At 40.8% G+C, this 24,059-nt stretch overlaps 4 protein-coding genes across 7 annotated transcripts in view; all 4 read right to left on the bottom strand.

The window, feature by feature from the left end:
* Positions 1-620: 620 nt before the first annotated feature.
* On the bottom strand, positions 621-5,350 carry kbtbd7 (kelch repeat and BTB (POZ) domain containing 7). Its single transcript, XM_023430625.2, has one exon. The coding sequence runs from the start codon at positions 4,943-4,945 to the stop codon at positions 3,074-3,076; it is 1,872 nt and encodes a 623-aa protein (XP_023286393.1). The 5' UTR covers positions 4,946-5,350; the 3' UTR covers positions 621-3,073.
* Positions 5,351-6,120: 770 nt separating this feature from the next.
* On the bottom strand, positions 6,121-7,081 carry LOC111673022 (p53-induced death domain-containing protein 1). Its single transcript, XM_023430629.2, has 3 exons — positions 7,013-7,081; positions 6,730-6,893; positions 6,121-6,476 (listed from the first exon to the last, which is right to left on the bottom strand). Exons 1-3 carry the CDS (start codon positions 7,031-7,033, stop codon positions 6,242-6,244), a joined length of 420 nt encoding a protein of 139 aa, XP_023286397.1. The 5' UTR covers positions 7,034-7,081; the 3' UTR covers positions 6,121-6,241.
* Positions 7,082-7,626: 545 nt separating this feature from the next.
* Positions 7,627-18,863, bottom strand: slain1a (SLAIN family member 1a). Its single transcript, XM_023430633.2, has 9 exons — positions 18,271-18,863; positions 16,486-16,622; positions 13,662-13,778; positions 11,858-11,968; positions 11,582-11,731; positions 10,761-11,096; positions 9,764-9,952; positions 9,249-9,582; positions 7,627-8,901 (listed from the first exon to the last, which is right to left on the bottom strand). Exons 1-9 carry the CDS (start codon positions 18,723-18,725, stop codon positions 8,826-8,828), a joined length of 1,905 nt encoding a protein of 634 aa, XP_023286401.1. The 5' UTR covers positions 18,726-18,863; the 3' UTR covers positions 7,627-8,825.
* A 1,124-nt stretch (positions 18,864-19,987) lies between these two features.
* Positions 19,988-24,059, bottom strand: part of scel (sciellin) — an 8,657-nt gene continuing 4,585 nt past the window's right edge. For 2 of the 4 annotated variants that reach the window (XM_023430619.2, XM_023430621.2), the window contains 12 exons: positions 23,667-23,729; positions 23,420-23,473; positions 23,290-23,331; positions 23,111-23,179; positions 22,971-23,021; positions 22,824-22,874; positions 22,476-22,544; positions 22,224-22,286; positions 22,057-22,125; positions 21,406-21,514; positions 20,529-20,631; positions 19,988-20,390 (listed from right to left, as the gene is read on the bottom strand). In XM_023430619.2, the coding sequence (XP_023286387.1) occupies positions 20,374-20,390; positions 20,529-20,631; positions 21,406-21,514; positions 22,057-22,125; positions 22,224-22,286; positions 22,476-22,544; positions 22,824-22,874; positions 22,971-23,021; positions 23,111-23,179; positions 23,290-23,331; positions 23,420-23,473; positions 23,667-23,729 (760 nt within the window). In that variant the 3' untranslated portion in view covers positions 19,988-20,373. The remainder of the gene's footprint in view (positions 20,391-20,528; positions 20,632-21,405; positions 21,515-22,056; positions 22,126-22,223; positions 22,287-22,475; positions 22,545-22,823; positions 22,875-22,970; positions 23,022-23,110; positions 23,180-23,289; positions 23,332-23,419; positions 23,474-23,666; positions 23,730-24,059) is intronic. The other 2 variants (XM_087169717.1, XM_023430620.2) reach the window with 2 other exon arrangements.

The raw sequence follows: 24,059 nt of genomic DNA, 5'->3' as shown, positions 1-24,059 counted from the left end.
GACACAAACACATTCATCACTCAGGTGATTGTGATCTGCATGATTGAGAATCAAACTATTCTCAGGCTGGACCAATCAGAGCAGAGCTTGGACAACTGCAGGATTGATTACTAAACAATTGAGCACTAAAATATTATCTAGTTTTAACCTTTAATGATACATCATGATTTATTTGTTGATTATATGTGGTGATATTAATTTGAATCTGTATAATAACTAAAGTTATCAAGTTAATGTAGTGCAATAAAAAGTGTAATACTTGCTTCTGAAAGTATAAAGTAGCATAAAATGGAAGTACTCAAGTAAAATATGTAAAAACAAGTATCTTAAAATTGTTTGTTTTCTTATCTCGCAATTTACATGACATGTTATGGAATTATTCAGACACTTTAATCAACAACAAACCAAACTGTACAACATGTATATTCAACCTCATGTTTAAAAATGTTTGCAAATCATGAAGTAAAGACTGTAGTACATACAATTAATACCGTTTTCCACCTCATTACATTCACAATATTCACACATCGTCGTCTTCATCTATTGATCTGCATCCTTCAGTTTCAACATGTTGTGGCCATAAACTTTGGAAAAGAAAAGAAAAATACACACAAATGCTCTTCTGCATCAGAAACAGATGTTTATTTGACACATACACTAAAACAGCTTTTACAATCCAGGCCACGTGTTACCACAGCCAATCAACCCTTCCCCCTCACACACACATTCAAAATATAACACTTCAACTGTCCATCATACAGACACAATGGTGAGACCTACACTCATTTACCAGTTTGTTAGGTACACCTAGCTAAAACATACAGTCCAATACAACAGCCCTGTATTAAATCCTACCTTCATGAAAGTTTATGTTTATTGTTTAGAGAGGTGTTGACTGAACTTTATGGACATTTTGGAGGCTGTAGTTTGTGGTATTGCATTATACCGAGAGGTGTTTCTAATATTTAGTCTACAATATTAATATGAATGAGAAGCAAAAACACTTCAGTGTGTTTAAACACAGATTATAAACTGGTAACTGAGTGTATGGGGTAGTTTGTGAAGGCAGTGGCTTTGCAACAGTTGCATACATGCAGACAAGATTTCCTCCAACTAAAACAATCAGGACCAAACAATACTGAAAACACTTTGTGAATTTTGATTTCTGATTATAACATAAATGTTAAGTTACAAAAAAAAAATAGATACAAAAACATACATACACATAACAGAATAGTTTCAAATAAATTTAATAAAATGTATAATTTGTTGCCAAAGCTACCTAATTTCACTACATCTCAAAAAAATTTCAATCATGGCATACAGGCTTTTGCTTCAGCCTAAACCTGAGTGAGTGTACAGTACATTGGCTTCTACATTTCATACAGTAGTTTTCACAACGCTGGTTGTGTGCAACATCTCGATGTGCATCATCAACATAAAAAAGGACAGCAAATTTTAAAGCCCTGTAAATGACCAGTCGTGTCATTAACATGAGGCACTTGAGCTGCCTGATGTCCCCAAAATCAGTCAGGATTTTACACTGATCGTAAGCATGTGTGCTCCTGTATTCAAGCTAAATAACATGTTGTTAGCAAATATTTCTTTTATATTACACAACACAAGCACTAAGTCTTAAAGCATTAAAGGGGCCCTCCACTGATTTAACATAAACATGTTAATTTACTTATCGTGGGGAGTACTACTCAGCATGTGCAAACAGTTTCACATAATATCTTCTGTAGCTCTGGAAGAGCTTTGTCAAGTCTAAAAAAAATTCACAAGTAACATCACCTGGGTATCTCAGCTTGTGTTTGTAGTGCACACATTTTTAACAGACAGCCTGCTTTCCAAATGGCAAATGTGAAAAATGTGGGTGTTGAAGATGGCAGTGGTTCATAATTTTTTTTTTTTTGTCATATAATTTTACACAAAAAAGAAACAAGCCTTCCCTGCTATACTGAAAATGAACTCAAAAACAAGATGCATGTGTTTGTATTCAGGATTTGCTTGATAAACATCCCCAGTTGCTCTTTTTCCAACCTGCCGAAGTCTGTTAATCTTGTATTTGAATGTCATTTCGCTTCCTAAATGTGTCTTGATAGCCTTGGTGTAGCATCAGATCACTTTCAAATCAGATTCACAGACCTTTTCACACCTGACATTTTGAGTTGTCATAGCAGGAAAAGCACAGGTGGAACTAATTACATTAACGATGGCTCAGTTCCGGCAGTTATTGCAGTGCAATACAGCAGTTAATTATCTCATGAGTAACACCTGTGTTCGACAAGTTAAAATGTCTCTGTGGTAAAAAGGTATATCAGACTTTGGTTTAATTTCACATTTTTCTGTCAACTTGTGGAGCTACCCTACAAAGGCTCATTTTGGAAACCAGTGCATTATGGAAGGAACAGGATCCCACTGTTTTTAAAAGCGTGACCATAGAGACAAAAAGTCAGGATACATAAGCGTCTGCTGCTTCAATTTTGACCCTTCTTTGTTAATCCGTCTCTTGTAAGTTGTAATTGAAAAGTTGTAAAGTTGTAGGTCAAATTTTACGGAAGTGTAATACTGCATCTCTGGAGTACGATTCATTCAGCTGCCTTTATTAACGTGCTAAATTATGACGCTACATGCTCCACTCTATAAAGGAACCTGTAGCCGAACAGTTATTTTTCTATCATGTATTTGTCTTAATTTATTGTGTAAACAAGAGTCTACAAGACCCTTCCAGGCATCATGCTGTCCTTCCTCCTGGCAGGACATGATACAAATTGAGGCACAATACCCTTGACTCTTGACATCTGTTCTAAATGTGAGGAAAACGATCGAAAGGAAACACTGAAACCAATTCTGCTTCTGCTGTGAATGGTCATTAGCCAGAGCTGTGATGAGATATAAAATAAAACATGTACATATTTCAACTCCCAAATGGCTTGTGCTTCTACTCTGTGACTGATTTTAATACTGAATTCAATCTGGCTCTGTGACCTCTCCTTGCAGACAGAACCCTGTCAAAATCCATTAAATTATAAATAAGTTAAACCGTTCTTTGACACAGTAACACATTTCACTACCAGTTCTCATCTGAGAAAGAGCTAGAGCTGCCAGAGTCAGAGTCTGCGTCTGTCAACCCATCAAAGTCCCAGTCAGCACTGGAGCCACTGTCATCGTCCTCCTCTGTAGAGAAGCTGTGAGCAGAGCCCAGGCATGCTGGGTACACGCGTGTTGAAACGCACACAGGCCCCAGGGTGGAGACATACACTGCCATGACATTCTTCCAGGTGTCCCTGGCTGGGTCGTATTCATGGATGAGGACCCTGTTTTTGTTGTGCTGCAGTAAAGTCTGAGTGAGGAGGAGCAGCTTGTTGTTGTGCTGGATCACCTGGTAATTAAGAGCCCGACTGTCAATGGGAATGTCACCCAACCTCTTCCATTCCCCCCTGGTCGGGCTGTAGGCTTTCACCACAGGGATATCGCACACACAGATGATCTGGTCCTGAAATACGCAGGCCTTGTGAAGCTTGTCTCTTCTCAGTGACCCACAGTGGCGCCAGCGGTTCCTCTTGGGATCGTAGCAAAGCATTCTCCTTTTGTTTACCACGTACAGGTGGTCGTTCAATGCTACCACCTGCATTTTACCCAAAGAGTGAGGCAGAGGAGCCACAAACGTCCATTGGTTCCTCTGGACGCTGTAACACTCCACCTCCTTCAGTCTGGTGTCCGTCACTGGATTCCTTCCTCCTAAAAGGTACACGTGGCCATTGAGGTAGCCCATCCCCGAGTGTATCCTCCCCAGCTGCCTCTCTGCCAACTCCTGCCAGCTGTTAAGCACAGGGTTATACAGCCAGAAGTGCTTAGAAAGGTGGGAGGCTAGGTACAGGTTGTTTTCAGGTGTGGCACAGGCGATTAAGGACTCCATGGTGGAACGTTTGTAATCCTGACTGCTGAGATCTTCCAAAGGAGGAGCCATGAAATACAGGTCCTCCGAGTATGGGTCACAGCACATTATGTTGTCATTGGGAAGGCCGAAGAAGAGAATCATTTCTTTTGCACTTACACCTATTCTGTGTTTTGGTACATCCGGCGTTGCAGGCATCCCACAGCTCTCCTCTGTGGACCTGTTAAAGAAAGTTGAGAGGTATTTCTCGATTAAAGGCCTTGCCATGAGGCTCTCCAGGTAACACTTGTCCTTTTCGGTAAACAAGTTCCAGCGTACACATTTGAGTGCTTGCAATGCATCCTCCCTTTTTTGTGGTGCATTAGCCTCGATCCACTGCAGAGCAGCTGAGCATACTTTCCTTTCACAGTCCACATCCAAAGTGTCCAGAGACAACAACTCCTTTAACTGCATCAAATCCAGCTCGCAAAGCTCCCCTCCATTACACACCTGGCTGAAGTTCCTGGCTATGAAACCTTGTGCATTCTCCTTCAGCTCAGGATTGTCATAGGTGTCTGCAAATTTCAGTATCCCCACACAGTTGGAGAGGTCGAGCCTCCTTGTCATGAAACTGGAGCAAGCCTTCCTGATGTACTCGAGCTGCAGCATGTTGGCCGCTGCGTACAGCCTCTGGACGTTGCCCTCCGTGATGGTCACCCTGCCTGTGTAGCAATAGTCGATGATAACAGACATGGACTCAGCGTCCACCCCGCGTATGACCACTCTCTCCTGCATGCTCTCGTTCAACCCCCCGGTGAACATGCTCTTGAAGTACGGGCTGGCAGCGGCGAGGACGTTGCGGCTACACAGGAAAAGTTGGTCAATGTCACCTCTGGTTGACTCGCCGCTGTGCTCCAGAGACTCCTCTTCGCACTCGACCCCGATGGTGACATCCCCGAGCAGCCGACAGTCGTACAGCAACTTCAACTCGTTCATCAAACCCCGAGCGTGATTCACGTCCTCCAGCACCTCGGGGCCACTGAAACAACTCAGCGCCGAAGCCATAGCCGCAACTTCGGTGAGCAATTTGCTAATTTACGTCGGCGACGGCTTCAAATAACATACTCGACAGGGTCTGCGCGCTGATAATGACACACGCGTTTGCAAAATGAAAATCAAACATATGCTGTGGAAAAACACATTACCAGCGACTTAACAGCTGAGCGGTCCGCTGTGCGTCTGGAAGCCAACAGTTCTCGGTCTCCAAATGATCATAATGTCGCGTTTAAATCAGGGATAATCCTCAGATTAAACCTCGAGGGTCGCTGTAACAGTAGTGTCAATTTTCATTGATTTTTTTTAACGCTGTTATCTGCCTTAAGTGTAGCAGTCTCCCTAAAATAAAACAACAGTCAATTTAGCCAATGTTAGAACTATATTTTCCGAGAGAAATTGCAAAAATAAAGCATCTTTTTGTGCACAAGAGTTGCACGGATTTTTCTTTGTTTCACTTCATTTTTATTTCGATGAGTCCTTAAAGGATTTTGATTTCAGTCTGCACGTTTACCTCTTTCTACAAGTCAAATTAGTCTTTTTAAACCAAAATGAAGAGAGTGTAGTCTCTTATTTTGAAGGCAACCTTGCCTGGCTTCCACTGTGGGTCACTGCTCGCTCACACAACCTTGCTAAGAGATTTCACGTCTCTTATTGGTTTGTGTAAGTAGGTCAATTTATGTTTGGTTGTCGATGAATCAACACCCTGTGCTAATGTTAAAATTTAATTATTTGATTTTTTTCCCCAACTTTTAATTTTGAATGCACGTGATGTATTTACATTTAGTTGAATTAAAATTCATTTCAAATTTATTTACTATTTCTGCTTCTCCCCTCTGATACATGTTACTGAGCACTTCATGCCAAAACAACCAAACACTAACCATTAAACTCACAAACAAATCTACACGTTTGTGATGTCAGAACATATTTTAGCACAAAAATATTGCAATACCAAAACCTCACTGCACTTACGAAGCACAGTTTAATATATACATTGTACAATAGCACACATCACTGTAGATTGAATAACTTTTGCTTCTGTACTGTTACAAAACAATAGCATTTTAATGGAATAATGGGAATTTGAGATGAGTCCTAGGAATTAGCTTTTCATCTTTATTGCAAAGCTTTAATTTTTTACAGGAAAAGTGGCATGACAATATACACGCCCCATACTTCTCATGTTCAGTGACATTCACTCTATTCATTTCAGATTACTTACAGTGTGGAGTATAGCCTACTACATGCTTGTAAAGTAAGAACTGTGGGCGCAGACACAGCTATTTTTTGCATTTTCAGCCAGCCTTAAGTGTATCTACGGTTGAGGTCGTTGATTCTGCGAAGTGCGTCTTGGTTGTGGATGGTCTTATGCACTGTGATGAGGAAGGGGAAGGCGGAGGGCAGCTCCACCCTGCGGCTCAGCTTCTGGTGGCCCCAGTGGAGGCAGCGCAGCCTTTCAGCCAGGTCGCGCCTGCCTGCTCGCTCCAGACCGTCTTGCAGCAGCTTGGTCTTATTGGGTTTGTCCCATGACCTCTCATACCTGTGAACCAAGGAAGGGAAACAGGTAGTGTGGAGAAAAGCCCAAAAGTCAAAGTGTAGGAGACCACAGGAAAACAGCTGGTTTTAAAGGTACACATGTAAGCCAACATTGCACAGAATGATGGGAACGCTACCCCCTTGAGTACCCCCTTGTCTTACTGATCAGGTGTTAATTCAGGAAACACCCCTGTATGCCTCATGTAAATCTCACCACAACACCAAGTTACACACACACACACACACAAAGACTGTACCAGCTTTCCAACATGGTTCTGGCCTGGACACTCTTCTCTGTAGAGCTGGTGTGGAACCGGCCTATCTCATTTCTGCTGAAGTCAAGCTCGTATGCCAAAACTGTCCACTCAAAACCAAGCTGACTTGAAATCTCCTGCAGTGTCTTCACGTTGATTACAGCATCCTAAAAAACACACACAACGACATACACAATCACCTAAAGATAAAATGATTTAAAAATGATGAAATATGTTTCCTGATTTAAGATACATGGAAGTGAAAACGAAAACAGATTACGCATACCTCTTGGGCTTTGTTGGGCATTATCTCAAATTCCAAAAGATGAGCAGTGCAAGTCTCACTCTACGTACCTGTTTACATAAACCACATTTAATCATTTTTTGAAAAAGGTTAAATGTATATTTACGGTCTAAATTTCCAAATAGCAGGCAGAGATTTTATTCACTTACCCTGAGGTACAGTATGCCAATGATGAGCGTGGTTCGACTGTTACTGGGGAGATTCAACATCAACATACTGACCTGTTAAACATTAGTCACTTTAGCTCCAGGCTCCCGGTTGGAGCTAAAAAACTGTCAGGTTAAAACCCCCCCCCCCAACTGCTACCAGTTACACAAGTGTAAAACTGGACTGAAATTTTCACTGTAATATTTTAGAAAACTAAGTATCTTCCAAACATTTTAAGGAGTGGATGAAATGTTCTATCAGTAATGAGTCTGGTTAGTAAGGACTTATATAAGTTTTAGATTGTAGAGGGGGATTTGTGTAGCTTCATATTTTTTGCCACCATCACCTTAAGTGTTTTCATGCCATGGACAAGTAAGTAGTAAGTAGAGTGCATGGTCTTTAGCTTCTACATGTGCGGGGCTACAAGATAAATAATTTGCCTGAGTACTGTGATTCTCCTGGTTGGACTGTGTTAGGAGAAAGCTGTCATCAGTTTCTCTAAAAATAGACTGTTTTTAGTCAAAATTAGAATATATTTAGCTCATTTCTGCATTTACATCAATACTTTCTTAAAATGTAAATTGTTTTAAATAAACAAATCATTTAACACAGCATAAGTTATGACACATATCACAGATAAAGAGTAATGTCTACCTGTTACTGTGCATAGTGGAGTAACACTTCCCTCTGCAGTTGATTATTAGCAGAAATCCTTTTCATTTTTTCCCCCAATTTCCCTTTCAATGTCAACGATTTATTCATTTAATCCAGGTTCACTATATTTAAGACAGACTGGGAAAATGCAAAAATATTTTGAAAGGCTTTTATTCACTTTAAAAATTCACCTTCTCTTTAAATTCTTGTCATCCATAAAAAGCATCAGGGCTCTATGTGCAATATCATTGCAGCGATTATGTTTATCAAAGAACATTAAAAATCTCAGCTGTCATGTAAACAATAATGAAAAGGAACTAGCCATAGGGTAAAACGTGTACACTTACATAAACAAATGTCATACTTTACTGAAGAAACAAAGCAGATAATTTATTTTAATGCGTTAATAATAATTCTGATCAAAAGTGCTGCGAGGTCCAGCCAATAAATATAACTGACATGAATTACACTGCTTTTTTAACAGGCACAGGATGTAACAAAATTCAAATTTCAGGTTCAACTTCATATCTGACACCACAGTCAAAAAAATAATAATTGCAAAATTAGTCAGATTAAATCATTAAAAGCATGTACAAAAGCGTGGGTTTATTTTTTCTAAGGTTTCAACTGGAGAGAAATTATCATTCTGTTTGAATAAACGTACCCTTAACTATCCACAATGACAAATCAAAAAACACATATCAAAGAAGAACCGGTTCACATTTAACAACTGATTATCAGTATATTGCCAGGTTGTTTCATAGTGTGCCAGTCTGTGTTTCAGCAGGTAGTAAGGTAAAGATCCAGCCCAGCTGGACACATACTGTTGTCAGTCTCTACTTTGTCCTTCACTGAAGAGTAGTGCTTTTTAGAAATGTTAACAGTCACTCTCTCTTGGGTCACAGCCCAAGACTCGGAACCCCTGACAGCAAAATTTGAAATCAGTTGGGTCCCATGCAGCGTTACCCTGTGCACCTCTTGAACTTCAGTTTGTTCAGTAGCAGCCATCTTTCCAGCTGCCATCCCTCAGGGCACTCAGGGCAGCCAGGCTCTTTGGGGGAGTCAGCAAACTGCAGATGGCAAGAAACCAGCCAATTAAACACCTACCCTTTATACAGTCAAATAAAAACATGTGCCAACGAAGCTGGTTTAACGTCCCTTTCAACATTTAACAACAGCACCTCACTCTGGAAAACCAGTGAAAATGTTTGGAAACCCCTGTTGTTTCCCAGTTCCATATTGCATACAGGGCTGCAACTAACAATCATTTTCATTATCAAACAATCAATTATACGTTTGGTCAATAAAACGTCAGAAAACAACAACAAAAGCCCATCTCAATGTCCTGTCTTTTTTTTTTTTATTCCACTCGTAGAGTTCCCCCTTAAACTCACTGAGTCTGTGTATCTGCCCTTACCTGCGGGTGGGTGGGGTGATTTTGCTCGCACGTGGAACTCCACTCGTTCCTACAAAGGAGGCTGGGCGAGGAAGGGAGCTGCGGGGGACAGCCGGCTGGTTGGCGCTGGCTTTTAGGGGCTGTGGTACCAGACTGCTGCTGGGTTTCAGGGGCTGAGGCAGTGCGATGTTGCTCGGGATGGAGTGCAGACTGACAGAGGTGGACAGAGAGGTGGAGGTGGGGCCCTGCTGCACTGTGGGGCTGACGTAGGCTGTGGCTTTTAGTGGGTGCCGGGGAGTGGTGGGGAAGTTCGCCACGCTCTGGACTCGCTGAGTGAGCTGGCCTGGGGAAGGAACTGAAACATAGCTTCAACAGTTAGATGAAAGTAACTCTTACATCAGTGACAGTGTAGCAATTACTGCATTTGAAATTGCCATGCCTTCAAAAAAATAATAACAGTGCTCTATATTATCTCATAAATAAAAACGAGCTCTGAATAGCTGATTTATTCATAGACATGAGGAACAGAGTCTTACTGGAGGACTGGAGTCGTGCGAGCCCACTGGATGAGTCAAAGCTCTGGCTGCTCCGGAGGGAGGATATCGTTGGTAAGGAGGAGGGGCCGTGGGAGGGTGGGTTGACGGGGGAAGCCAGACATGGAATACTGGGAACACTGGGCATGCTGGGAGCTCGGATCAAGTTTGGCATGCTTCTCCGTAGCTTGTCTATGCAACCAAATCAACAAACCAGTTCAGGTTTTGCAGGTGTTGATTCCATTTGAAGCTTTGGAAAATTTTGACTCACATTTTAAATGTCAAAGGAGACACTTTGATATTTTGAGAAATAGGAAAGTCACTGCTTCCAGCCAAGGACTAATCCTGCACATAACTTCCTATAAAAGCATAACTTGTCAACTGTTTTTTGTTTTGTGATTAGTGAGATTTAGAGGTGCTGGTAAGTGGATTTTGTTACCTTTGGACAGAGCAGGCTAGCTGTTTCCCTCTGTTTCAAGTCTTTATGCTAAGCTATGCTAACCCCTGCAGTTTTGTATTTCCCATAAAGACATGAGAGTGGTATCAAACGTCTCATCTAACTCTTGGCAAGAAAGAAATAAGCGTATTTCCCAAAATGTCAAACTATTCCTCTAAGAATTCTGACTTCTGAAAATACACAGCATGTGAAATCCTAATAGGGTAAGACATTTTCAGACTTGCTCCTCACCATGACAGTCAAATTTGTCTTAAAGTACAACATCAGTCTTGCAACTGATGGAACAGAGTACACTGACCCAAACTTGGGATGCTTTTTAAATCCTGTAACCAAGAGCACTCTTTAAATCCGTCTTGGCACAAAGAGAAATCGTCTGGACAGAATTTAGGGACATGTCAAATGTAGGTTATTCTGTCAAGACGCTTTCAGTCTGAAGTGGGACATTCATCTCTATTTTACAAGTAGTGTGGTGTCATTGTTATTTTGGAGGATTTTTAGTGATCTTACAGTGGCAAGTGAATAAGGAATCCATTAGACACTCACCTGTGCTATTCCTGTATGCTGCGTGTGTTTCTGTGGTCAGGCTGGAGGGCCCAGAGTACTGGGAGAGTCCACTGAGTGAAAACTGAGGGGTGGTCGAGCTGCGTCGGCAGTCTCTGATACTGGAGAAGGTGTGAGAGTGGGGCAGGCTGCCCCTCTGCATAGACCCTGTGCGGAACAGTCGAGGCTGGGGGGGAGGGAGCTGGTCGTACACGTCGTCCTCCTCGTCCTCCTCCTCCAGATCCATCTCACTGCGCCTCAGGGAGTGTAAGGAGAAGCTGGAGCTGCGACGGCTGGCTGTGGCTGTGGCTGAGGTAGAGGCATAGTCCTGTCGGAGACCTACAAGGTGAAAGATTGTTGGTTTTATCTGTGGAAAACATGAACCTGTATCATAGTATATGATACATTTCCTCCTGGAGGCACTCCTCATCCATTATTTAGTTACTGAATCAGTAGACCAGACTGATACAGGGATGTTTTTTTTTCCCTGAGATCTCCTGCATAATTTAACAACAAGATATTACTGTCTGCTCAAGTTCAGCTGTTCAAAGGTCAAACATTTGTCTTTGTGTAAGCCGTACATCAGCAATGTCACAGAGTAATCCATTTCAGTCTCTACAGAAGGCCATTCATCAGTGTAAATTATATCGATGGATGTCAGCCCGGACAAATGGCATTGTGAAAGACAAAACTACGTAACACAAGAATCATGTATATTTAGTGTATAGACTCTAGAAGAAGTATTCGAAGGTGATTTATTTACTTCAAACCTCAGGTGCTTTTTCCCATCTAATGTCCACAAGATATTTAGATAGTCGACTCACTCTCCTCCTGAAGTCGTGCCATGACCTCCACATCTGTCATGTCCTGCAGTTTGTAGCTCATAGAGATGGTGTCATCCTCCAGCTCTGACACACCCACCTCGCTGTCCAGGGAAGACTGGGGGCTGATGGCTGCATGCCGGCGACCCACGTCTAAAAAACACAGGAGAGACACGTGCATTTCACCAAGCTGTGACGTTTAAGTGTATATACCTTCACAGATAAAACTGCAGAAAAGAATGACAGAGCAGAGAAGACAGGCCGTCAGTGGGGTCTTACTGTGGAGGGTGGAGTTTGACAGGAAGGTGGGTGCTCTGTCACCGAGGCTGCAGCTGGCCCTGAGCGGGAGACTCGGCTGGAGAAAAGACTGACCAGATGACGGCAACGGGGCTTGAGAGGTGAGAAACACGGCAGAAGGAGAGAGAGGATTCATACACCAATCAATCAAAACTCAACCCGCTCTCACTGAGAGTTGTGTTAATAATAAATATGGATGAACAAGCAGAGGGATTTTTTTTTTCTGGTGGAGTTTGAGCTTGCTTGTCTCCATCTGTCCCAGAGCATGACCTTATAATCTCTTCCCTGCAATTTGCTGTAATCTGACTGTAAACTGCAAGTAACAGGTTGTTTAAGAATCTGGGTTATGTTTATACAGTGAGCTCCCAAAGTATTTTGGAAGCAATTGATGCTTTTGGATCTGTGTTCTTATTACATCTGAAAAATGGAGCAAGGACTCTGAGGTTCAAGGAAAGAGTTCATTTGAGCAATGAAGTTTAACAGAGTTTAAATGCAAGGCCAAAATGTAAAGTAATTAGCCTTCATTTGCACATGCTATCTACATTTCTGTTATGGTGTTAGATTTTGGAACACACGCAGAAATGGCCTGAAGGTTGGAAATGTGCGCTTGAGTCCCAACACTGGCGGGAAAAAAATGGGTGGGGGAAAATGAAAAAGCAATGCTGGTCAACAGATCAGGCTGTGGATGTACCGGGCAAAGTGTCAAGGTGCGACGGTATGTAACATAGTGAATATGGAGGATATTCCTGAAAACAGGCAGCTCTGTGTGAAACTCACAAGAGTCGACAGCCATGCTAATGGTTCTGTGAGGCGGTACTTGGGAAGAGTGGTGATTTGAGCTAACAGCTGACGACAGCATACTAATATACTCACAATGACGATGTGAAAATGCTGATGGTTAGCAGGTGTAATGTTTACCTTATGCACTATTTCAGTTTAGCGTGTTAGCATTTTTGCATTCGGTAATTAGCAATGAACACAAAGTATTGCTCAGGTTGATGGGAATCCCATTAGATTTGTTCAATTAAGTATTGGAAAATTTAAATTTAGACCTGATGGTGGCGCTAGATAAAAAGTTAAAGGATCACCACAGTCTTGAATGTCTGTACAAGATTTTGTGCCAAGTCATCAAAACATTTAACTCTTAATTCACCGTCTGGGCACCACAAAAGTCTGTTTTGTGCCAATCCATCGTGTAGATGTTGACATATTTTACAGGATAAGTAAAACATTTGACATGCTCATGACATCAGAGGAAGAAATCAGAGGATCATCCTCTTGGGACCATGAATGTCTGTACATTTCAGTCTGGACCAAAGTGGAGGACAAACCAATGGACTGACACACAGTTATCATGCTACAAATGACATGAAAGGAAACATAACGACATATAATCATATCCGGCAATAAATGACTAAAATGATCAATTGTGTTTTAATGAAATAGTGACTTACCAGTTTTTCTTGCCTTGTCAACTTATCAATTCATTAACTCAGTTAATCATCACTACAAAAAATGCCAACGTCAGCTGATTTCTTTTTTTTCCTTTCGCAAAGGTCACCTCAATTAAATAATAGTCTCATTTTAATTGCTCCTCTTTGATATGTCACAAACCGTTAGAGCAGTCACCCCAATTAAGCCACAAAATAGATCAGTGTGTGTTCAGTGATTCAGCCATAAGTATCAAACCTTGACATCTACAGATGATCCTCAGAGGCCTATCAGAAGTTAATGTGACTCGTTTGTGGTTAGCATGAGTTATACACGTGTGGTGTGTTTGTGTTACCTGGGGACTCGGTTAGTGCAGCAGATTTAGTGTAAGGCAGGACGGGGCAGCTGAGGGTGGAGAGCCCCTCTATGCAGCTGTATGGACGGATGGAGGAGACTCCTCGCCACCGCTTAGCTAGACACAAGATTGCAGTGAAGGACAAGTTAGTCTGATTGCGTTATCATACAAGACCCACACGTACACATGCACGCATACAGTACATTGATTATATTTTAACTCACTCCCGCCAAATGTTAATCTGCTTTTTACAGATAAGTATTGATGTTTTAAATGATTGGGTCACGGCTCAGACAGAAGAGGCTGATACAGTAAGACGAGGTTTAGCTTACCACTGCGGCTTATTGGGCTAAACTACAGATTTTTCTGGAGGGGTCTTACGATAAGCAGGGATTGTGCATGTAGGCTACATCCCATTCCCAAAATCAGAATTAGATCTACTATGTTCTACTTTGGGGTGCAGAGGTTACATTTATACAGCTTAGATTCGATTTGTATTAATTTCATGAAGCAATAATGTTGTAACATATTAAATCTAAGCTGTAACCTATCATGGTTAAAACATAATTAATTGAATTTATAGATCAGTAGTATAAACCACAAATGGAAAGCTTGACAACCCAATGATTTTAGGTTGCCAAGCTTTGTCTGTCAGCTGAAATATAATCTTATTAAATGGCACTTAAAGCAATTAGTTGTAACTTATAAAGCCCTAATAAAATATGGCTTATTAGGAAAGTGGTGCTGTTCTTTTTTTGCTAGCTCATGCTGATTAGCAGTGAAAAGATTAGGCTTGGAATGACATGACTGAGTTGAGATAATGTGTCTTCAATGTGTAAACACCGAGTTCAGCCCCACTGATCGGTAGTCCGAGTGGCACACACCTGACAGAGTGGAGCATTTGGCATTCCTGACACAATTAGGCTCAAACACTACTGGATAAAAAGTAGCATTCACAGCAAGTTACACAAACAACAGCCACTGGAGCTCAGGCACAAGGATGTATTCATGACCCATAGGAGGAGAGCCAACCTTCACTGAATACAGCTTTAGAGACAGAAGAGGACCTTCAACCGTACACACACTAATGACCATCCAAACAAACACAAACTAAAGCACAGAACTGAATCACAGCCTGGACACAACAGGCCCACAAATATGTAACGGATCTTTGAGAGCTGTTTTTTAAATTTTAAACACATGCATATACAGAGTACACACCGACGTGTGAATTATTAAGTGCTGTGATAGCACAAGAGGCTGTTCTGAGCAGCCGAGTGCTGGGCAAAATCTGCCTCAAAAACCCAGTTAATGTAAGCACGGTTTCTATGGCAACCATATCCCCTTGCAGGAGTGAAGAAACAGTGAAGCACCAAATCTAAAACTGGGTCCAGCAGCAAATGTCATTTCGTAGCACACCAGTATCCTGGTTATGAAGGGGGGTTTCTAGTATCCTGGTTACGTTTTAATGCATATAAACATCATATGCCCTCTATGCTTAGAAACGCAGGATATTACAGCATGTAAATGTTTCTAGGTCGGCCATGAGCGCAGGGCCATCTTTAACTTTATTTATGTAGTTTTTAGTCAGAAAAACAAAAAAATGTGATGATGACATGATGATTAACGATTTAATGAATGACAGTGGTAATAATAAGTGGATAAACTGTATCTTCACTCTCGACCTCCATTACTGATGATCAAAAGGAGAAGCAAAGTCTAGCCAGAACCCAAAATGGGTTCGTCTTCAGCTGTTGAAATGACTCAGTCAATGCAGAAAAGACATATTGGATAGTTGGATGTGGATGAGTCAAAGACAGCAACATCACAAAACATCAGCAACCTGGATAATAATGTTAGAATCACACATACAGGCAGCTGAATAGTCAGGTTTTTACTATGTTCTGTGCAAATGTTCCAGTATATTCTAAATATAATCAAAACCAGGACAAGACTCAAATCCAGGACACTAGTGTGCACGTCAAATTCCTAAAGAGAGGTCAATGTCATATTTGTAGCTCATTAAGCTGTACAGGGGGTGCCACCTTTGAGCGGTGACCAACATACTGTAGGATATAGGTAGATGTCTTCATTCAGGTGTCAGGAGACAGAAGGGGCAGGAGAGTTAGATGAGAAGATCAATACCACTTTCACATCTGTCTGTTCAATATAAAGCTGTTAGCTTAGCTTAGCTTAGCGTATATACTTAATTTAAAATGGGTATTTTTTTCTCTTGAAATGTGCTTTTTCAACATTCCCTTAGAAATCAAAGTGTCGTGTGTATGTGTATATGTATATGTGTATATATAAACCACTTGTTGATGGTGTAGTGTAATAATGGTGATACTTTCAGAGCTTTATAATCATCTCTACACTGTTTCCCACTCAACACAGTGTAATGCCATCCAACAGCACAGCATGAGTTCCTCCAAATGGAACTGTTTTTTTTTAGATCCGCAGAAAAGCAAATCCATTAAACTGATCCTAATTGTTCCTCTGGAGATAGTGATATGTGTAAAAATGGGAGCCCATCCAACTCCACTAAAACAGAAATAATCACTGTGGGAAGTTGGCTGAGGTACTTTAAAACCCATAAATTTAGAGAGAGTGAGTTATATGGTCAAATGGTTCGAAACGACTGAGCCGTGTGAAGTGAAATGCTCCCACGACTCAGAAACTGTAGCTGAAATCCTGCTGCACGTGGAGACATTTTGTGGGTGAAGTGTGTCACAGCTTATAATCACATGTCAGAAAGCCAGAGAGACAGATGTCCAGATGCAGCTGCAGATGAAGGCTGTTAATCTGACTGCTAAATACACTGTACCTTGGTCCAGTCTGTGACAGAGGGTCATCTTAGCCAGCTCCACCTCAGGCCCCGGGTGGTCCAGTACCTGCCTGCACCACTGGAGAGGACTGAGGAGACTCTCACCCTGCAGCTTGGCTTTGGGACTCACATAGAGCCTGGAACACAAAGCAGAACCCACTGTTTAGTCCTGCCACCTTCCACCTTTATAGCAAAGTATAGCACATAATTTTTACAGTGACAACTGTAGTAAAACAAGCTGGAGGCTGCTGTATGTTATTGGTAGAACAATCTGTGTCCACATAAAATAGTAGCTAGAGATCTTCAGGGTTGAGTTTTACAGTGGCAATATTTCTCAGATGCACAACCCTGTAAGGTAAAGCCCCTTTATAGTAAAGGTAAACCCGGGGCTGTGTAAAGGGAGTGTTTGTCATGAAATCCAAATGCCAACACAACAGTAAAATTCAAACTTTCCACAAAGAGGAATCGCCATTTTATTGGCAACAACATGAGCCATGAAACCAAAAGTGTAAAATAAAAGTCGGTGACAGATTCATTCAGTGCAGTGATGTATAGGATGTGAGTACAGTATAACTGCCACAGTAAAACACTGGAGGGTTACAGATGTTATCTCTTCTCATTTCGACAGGTAGATACTCAATTAATCAGTTAATACATTAGACAGTCAACATAAGATTAATCAGCAAGTATAAGGATAATCGATTAATCGTTTCAGACATTTTTCAAACAGAAATGTCAAAGATTCTCTGAATTCAGCTTCTAAAATATACTGCATTTCACGTCCATACATGAGATGAGTTTTAGATTTTATACACCAAATGATGAATAAATGAATTGTGACAGTAATCAAAGGACTACTGAAAATAATCAATCATTGTATCACTAGATTCTTGTGCCTCCGCCAGACAAAAACTGAAAGTAACTGAAAACTGGATCCACATTTTAATTAAATATATAGACGTGACGTACTTAGATGTGTGACTAGATGTGTGACTATGCAACACTGGAGTGATGGATTCCCAAAAATGAACTGGGTTATAAAAAAAATGATGTGTCACCTCTGTGCCCAAGTAGAAGAATAAGAACCAAGCAGAACTGACATGCTCCTCAGTAACCAGGCCATGGTGTTACATTGACTTGGGGGATCAGTTAGTTATGTTAAATGGACTGAAGGTATACCGACACACTGCGTGTACGCTGGATCCCATCAGTGCTGCCTTGAGCTGTGTGCTACATTTTTCCACATCATCACATCAGATACATAAAGCTGCAAACGGTTCAGCAGTCAGCATGTCAGTGTGTGAGCTCCCTAAGTCAGCAGATACAGCATTTCAAAGTAGTTCAGCCTGGGGCTAAACACTGCACACAAAGCCGAGCTTTTTGATCACAAGCTGAAGGGGGTCACTGTTTCTAATTTCATCCCAGTGCTGTCTTACTCTGAACTCATACCTATGCTGCAGACACAGTGCATTCTGGGATGCCCAAAGCTTGTGTCAAATCTGATTTTGTTCGTTTTCCTCCTACAGAAAGTCACCCTGTTTACCAGTGTCTGCAAGTCTCCTCTTCTTGCAGGGGAATCAATAATGTGATCAATAAGAGGATACATGACAGGGTCGCATTACACATGATGTCTCAAAACTGTGGCTGGTTACAGTCCTGTGGCCTATGAAGCATCTGCTTGGTCATTAAAAACACAAAGGACGCTGTTTTTATCGTAACTTGTCAACGACATACTGCATATGCACACGGCCGCAATGAAGTGGTTGATATAAACAGAGTAGTTACCAGCTATCAGGCTCTCCGATAGGGAGCACAGTGTTGAGGTCCAAAATATCAACCTCATCCAAAACAGTTGTGGCTCCAGCGGCGCCGCTGCTGTCCTCCCCAGCGGCGGCAGGAGACACCGAACTCGGCTGAAAATAGGCGAACGGCTCCTCCGCTGAACTCCGGGGTCCGGGGGCACACGGATGCGACTGTGTCGGACTCGAAATGCCATATTTACAGGAGAAATTGTCACTCGGACAGGCTGTACCCCCGTGCAGACACGACAACGAGGTCTGGAGATGAGGGCCGATGGAGCAATTGTTTACAGCGTTCGCTCGTGTCCGCAATTGTTCGTTTTGCTTCTCTAATTTTCGGACCAATTCCTGAAGCTTTAACACCTCCAGCTCCGCGTTAGTGATTTTATTGTTGCCATTGACGTCTGCCATCATCTGGGGGTTCAACACTTCTGCTTCCATTTGGTAAAAAGCACATTGAGAGGGGCAAAAAGCACGGCCTGCCTGCAGAAGGTCCTATTCAATTCAGAGAGGGTGTCCAGATTCCCCCGTTTAAAGCACACACACTCTCTCTCTCACACACACGCACGCACACACACACACACACACAACAAATACACACACTGATGCTGCTGCTGCTGCTGCTGCTGCTGCTGGTATGACTGCACAGCCTCCATCTCATTGGTCAGCAGCTTGGAGTTCAACTCCCATCACACCACTGCTGAAGAAGTATTTAGTGAGGGCGCTTTGAACATATATACATTCAATGCAAACATAGATTTTTCCATGTTGTAATTGTAAACACACTTATCAACTCATATGTTTATTACGTTCAATTACAAATAAATAGCCTGATAATCGGTAGCGTTTACATGAAAGATACAGCACCGTCATTATGGAGAGAACCAGATATGATATTAAATACAGATACAAAACAATCAAAGAGACAAACCAACTACAAAGAGATGCAAAATGACCAAAACGAGACCAAAAAAACTACAAACACACATTGTACATTCTGATACTTTTGGGTCAAATGGGCTACACCTGTACTGAGAAGGTGCAACCACTTGTTAATCAGTTGTGGCAAAAACTATACCTCATGAATACAAATGAACACTTGAAGCAAACCTGTCATAAGGTCATCAAATAACAAAGGAATGACACAAGAAAGAAATTATACATGCATAATATTCCTAAGAGTAGAGTAAGGTTACTGTATTGCTACTGCTTCTCTGGTTATTATAGAACCAGTATGATATATATGATAGGATAAAAACATAGGAACATGTATGGCACTGTTTTTATCCTGGCAACAGCAGCTTTCTTGATATGTGTGAGAAGGGCAGTAGTGATGGAGGCCACAGAAATGTAAAGCTGTGTCATGCTGAAATAAACGTCTATTCAAAGAAGAGAAAGAGGAACGACTTTGCATTTTATTCCATGAACATTAAATAATTATAGGCTCAACAATTCTGTGGATTAATTCTGTAGAGATTTAACTCAATAATATTTGAGGAAATATTATATTCTGTTTAAATCATTCCTAATCTCTTCTGCTTTATTCGGTTCTACTAAATAATGAATGATCACATAATAGCCTACATTTATCATAAGACATTTTACCATAACTGTACTGTAACTTTACTTCTAAAGAGAAATATACCTCAGAACTATTCTTCAAAAAAAGAAATACACCAAAAGAAATGACACATATGACTATCTTTAGATAAAGCTGCATCGATTGCCTTTATTGCACAAAGAAAAAGCCCCCGGCCCAAAATATTGCAATACCTCCAATCGTCAGTCCCCCTACAGGCAGCAGACTTAGTATAATATCATAAATGCTATCTTGAACTTAAGAAAGAGTAAATACAGAGAGAGAAATGCCATGACAGTTACAAATAGCTGCAGTAGTGTGTGGATGTTACTAAAAGAATTATATCTGTAATGCAACTGTCATTTGTCAAAACACCCAGATTAACACCCTTCATCTTGTAAAAACTTCAGTGCAGGAAAACCAGTGTCACCCCAAAACATGCTGATAGACAGAAATTCATTTTATCTTTAGTCACATGTGCTGAATCTCCACTAAACGCTCGGGAGAAACTCAGCGCCGCCATTTCTCTGTGGGGGTAGAAAAAAAAAAAGGATATTACCTGTTAAATTCAACAAAGTATACAAATACATTTCAACATTTATTTCACTGCACTTTGACATTCATAAAGATGAAGAACTGGGAGTACAATCTTTTTTTTTTCTTACCTCTGGTGATCTCAAAGCAGTTCTCACAGTGCACCATGCGTTTGTAGATCCACATGCTGTCCCCAGCTTTCAGATGGCCCAGAGTGCTGCTACACACCTCACACTGTTCAAACACAAATAAACACTCACATGAGGACAGAGATACACGCTGAGCAGTCAGCTGCACAGTTCCCCATAATATCTTATTGCCAGTGGCAGAATGAAAGTACATACTTTTACTCAAGTACTGCATTTAAGTACAGTTTTGAGGTACTTTTACTTAAGTATGTCTATTATATGCAGATCTATACTTCACTACATTTATCTGAAAGCTGTGGTTACGAGTTAAAAGCTCCAAACACCCACTCAGGTGTTTTCAATTACTCCAGCTGATTAGACGTCTAGTCAGGTGTAAGTTAATTGGAAGTATTCAGGGAATGACTGTGTGCACTAATGTCACAGCACACGTCCCAGGAGGAAACTCACAGGTGTAAATAATAAAAGTAACGACCGGCTGATGAGAGTAGATCTAATTAAGCAATAACATATGTGAACACCTGTGTGAATGAACTATGAGTGCACAGGGACTGTAGGATTTAGATACAAAACATATGATCGCTTTATAAAATATGATGCATTATAAATGATTGAACTACAGTGAACAGTATAATAAGTGGGATGGCTAGAATTTGCTCTACCTTGACCAGCTATAACATTAAACATTACACATTAATGCATCAGTGGTAATAATCTGTAAAAACACAGCATTGGCATTCTCCACTCTTCATAATGAGTACATTTACTTTCGATGTTAATAACATTTTTCTGAAAACGATTACATGATTTTACTTAAGTAATATTTTGAATGCACATTGAGAGACAAAACTGATCTGCTCACTTTGAAGCAGGACGCGTGGCAGTTGATCTTCAGGTCATCCAGGACCATCTTGGCATCACCGACGAAGGGCTTACGGCAGTAGGTGCACAGGTCTTTCTCATGCACCGTCCTGTATGGGGAAAGAGGTTGGTAATGTGTATCACAACATATTAAAAGAACATTAAAAAGTTAAAGCATATGCTCTAAGTTCATCCTTGACTGTCAAAACAGTAGTGTTGCAAAACAAAACCCATCCAACCCATGTGCCATTTCTGTATGAGGGTTGAAAACTGTTGAAATAAGCTAATAAATATTTTAAGATCAGACTGTGAGTTGGTCCAGACTGAGAACTACTGGATGAATTCCCATTAAATTTTGCACAGACATTCATGGTTCCCAGAGGTGAATCAATCCTAATGACTTTGGTGATCCCATGACTTCTCCTTTAGTGCCACCAGCAGGTTGACATTTCTTGCTTTTATTGAAATATCATGACAGTTATTGGATGGATTGGCACAAAATTTGGTACAGACATTCATGTTTTCCCGATGAGGAGAGTCCTAACGACTTTGGGGATTACCAGACTTTTCCTCTAGCATTGTCATCGTGAGAGTTTTTTGCAAAAGCTACTGTTTCCAAGGTCGAGAAAGACAGTTGTCGCACTTGTCCTACCTCTCAGAGGATGTATACAAACTCTTCATGGAGGATGTAGAGTAGATTGAATCAGTGTCATCTGACCTGCTGTGAGAGTTACAGATATCAGCTGGAGTGTTGCTTTACTCTCATATCATGTTTATACACCAATATTAAACCCAGTCATATTTAAGATCATCTAATACCTGCTGCTCCTGTATGATGATGAGGTGTAGGTAGTGGGACTGGTGATACTGGTGTACTCGTAGCTGTACAAAGACAATGTGAACCACAGATCACATGAGAATGGAATGGAAAGTAAAACCATTAAGTCAGGTCTGAGATTGCTCAGCTTCCTACCTGGAGTCTGGTGTTGAGTTAGAGTATGTGTGTGCAAGCAGAGCAGATAAGCTGGTATGTGTGTGTAAGAGTGTGAGAGATACTAGTAAAATGATTACCTGGGCTTGGTGCTGATGGTGTAGGAGCTGGTGCGGGTGGAGGGACTGTCATCAGAGTACAAGCTGTAACTGTGTGTCAAAGAGGCAGGGGGATGAGCTGGATATTAAGTATTACAAATACATTTTTTTGTCTATCAGATGTCTATTTAACTTAACTTGGCCTTTTTTGAAAGATTATTTAATTTAGTCATTGTAAATGAAAAAATTTGATAAGTAATAAAATCTGTAGATGGATAAAATTGCTTATTTTTTGGATTTGACAACAACATACCGTACAATCACCTTCCTACCAACACCTGTTATTTTTGACAAGTTCTGAGTTGTGAGTTGCACAGTCAACATGTTTACCTGCTGGTTCTGATAGTGGAGGATGGCGATGTCAGACTTGGACTGTCTCCTCTAAACGGCACAAAAAAATATCATGAGAAAAAAGGGATAAAGAATATATACTGTACACATACAGAACCTGAACACTCTCAGTCATTCAAGACTCACCCTCTGCTGCTCTCCACTGTGACAGTCTCTCTCTTTGTGATGCTTGAGCTGCTGGTGACAATGACAATGTCTTGTTTGACTGACAGGATAATTATGTGAGTTATTTGTCTTGTTAAAAGTCAATCACTCAGACACCTCACCTGACAGGAGACATCAGATTAGACGAAATGCCTTTAGGCAACAGGGTGTCATACAGGTCATCCTCAGCCCTGCAAAGACAACAATATTATAAATATACAGAGATTATGAGTGCAATCCTTATGTTTTGGGGGTATATTTACTTTTACAAATGATTAAGGGTGATAAAGGCTTAACTTACAAAGATGAAGTCCTTGTTGTGGTTGTAGTTTTAATATCATCTCTGAAAACACAAGAGAAAATATTTTTATCTGACTGCCTGGTAATCAATGTAACTGTCACAGTGTGACAGTTGTCGTGCAGTAACTCACCCATTAGTGCTGCTCTTCACTGTCACAGTCTCAGTACTGGAGACAGTTGTTTTGCTGTAATAAAGAAAATATTGCTTATTACATAATAACTGATAATAATCAATGAATATAGCATTAAATGAAATGGCAACTTTACTTTAAGTCTCCCTAATTAATATATTGTCATTAACTATATGTTTATACGACAGGAGGAATATATATATATATTGGTTTTGGTACAGGTTTTATTAGTGACTGCAAACATTACCTGTCTTTGACGTCGCCTTTGATAGATGTGGGAATGAGAGTATCGTAGAGTTTGTCCTCAGAGCTGCAGAGAAACAATTTCAACAAAGGGTAAATCATTTGATACTGAGCAGTTAAACTAACTGTAGACACATTAAGTGAATGTTCACACCAGACTGAGTAAAGCTGTGGTAGCAAACCCCCTAAGTGTATTGAATAGATTGAAGGTGTTTTTTATTTATCGCTTATGAATTAAATGTTTCTCTTCGAAGAGGAATATTCTGTTATTTGTTCCTTCAAACATTACGTGTAAAAAAAAGAAACCAATATTGGTTGGATGATGTAACATAAAAAGATAGTTATTACATCTCTCCATTGTAATCCTGGCTGTATGTCTGTAAGGCACAGAAACAGA

The sequence above is a fragment of the Seriola lalandi genome, unplaced genomic scaffold, assembly GCF_002814215.2.
Source record: "Seriola lalandi dorsalis isolate HSWRI2012SDOR001 ecotype SW California unplaced genomic scaffold, Sedor1 jcf7180002054908, whole genome shotgun sequence".
Taxonomy (NCBI): Eukaryota; Metazoa; Chordata; class Actinopteri; order Carangiformes; family Carangidae; genus Seriola; species Seriola lalandi.
Note: the sequence above shows the minus strand (reverse complement) of the source record. Positions and strands in the feature narration are given on the sequence as shown.

Bases quoted from the DNA above. Each gene is read 5' to 3' on its own strand.
- kbtbd7 (XM_023430625.2), bottom strand. From the start codon at position 4,945: ATGGCTTCGGCGCTGAGTTGTTTCAGTGGCCCCGAGGTGCTGGAGGAC.
- LOC111673022 (XM_023430629.2), bottom strand. From the start codon at position 7,033: ATGCCCAACAAAGCCCAAGAG. The intron at 6,894-7,012 runs GTATGCGTAATC...TGTGTTTTTTAG, and splicing joins TGCCCAACAAAGCCCAAGAG to GATGCTGTAATCAACGTGAA. The intron at 6,477-6,729 runs GTACAGTCTTTG...CTTGGTTCACAG, and splicing joins AGAACCATGTTGGAAAGCTG to GTATGAGAGGTCATGGGACA.
- slain1a (XM_023430633.2), bottom strand. From the start codon at position 18,725: ATGGAAGCAGAAGTGTTGAACCCCCAGATGATGGCAGACGTCAATGGC. The intron at 11,097-11,581 runs GTGAGTCGACTA...TTCACCTTGTAG, and splicing joins GGCACGACTTCAGGAGGAGA to GTCTCCGACAGGACTATGCC. The intron at 9,583-9,763 runs GTAAGACTCTGT...GCTATGTTTCAG, and splicing joins CGCACGACTCCAGTCCTCCA to TTCCTTCCCCAGGCCAGCTC.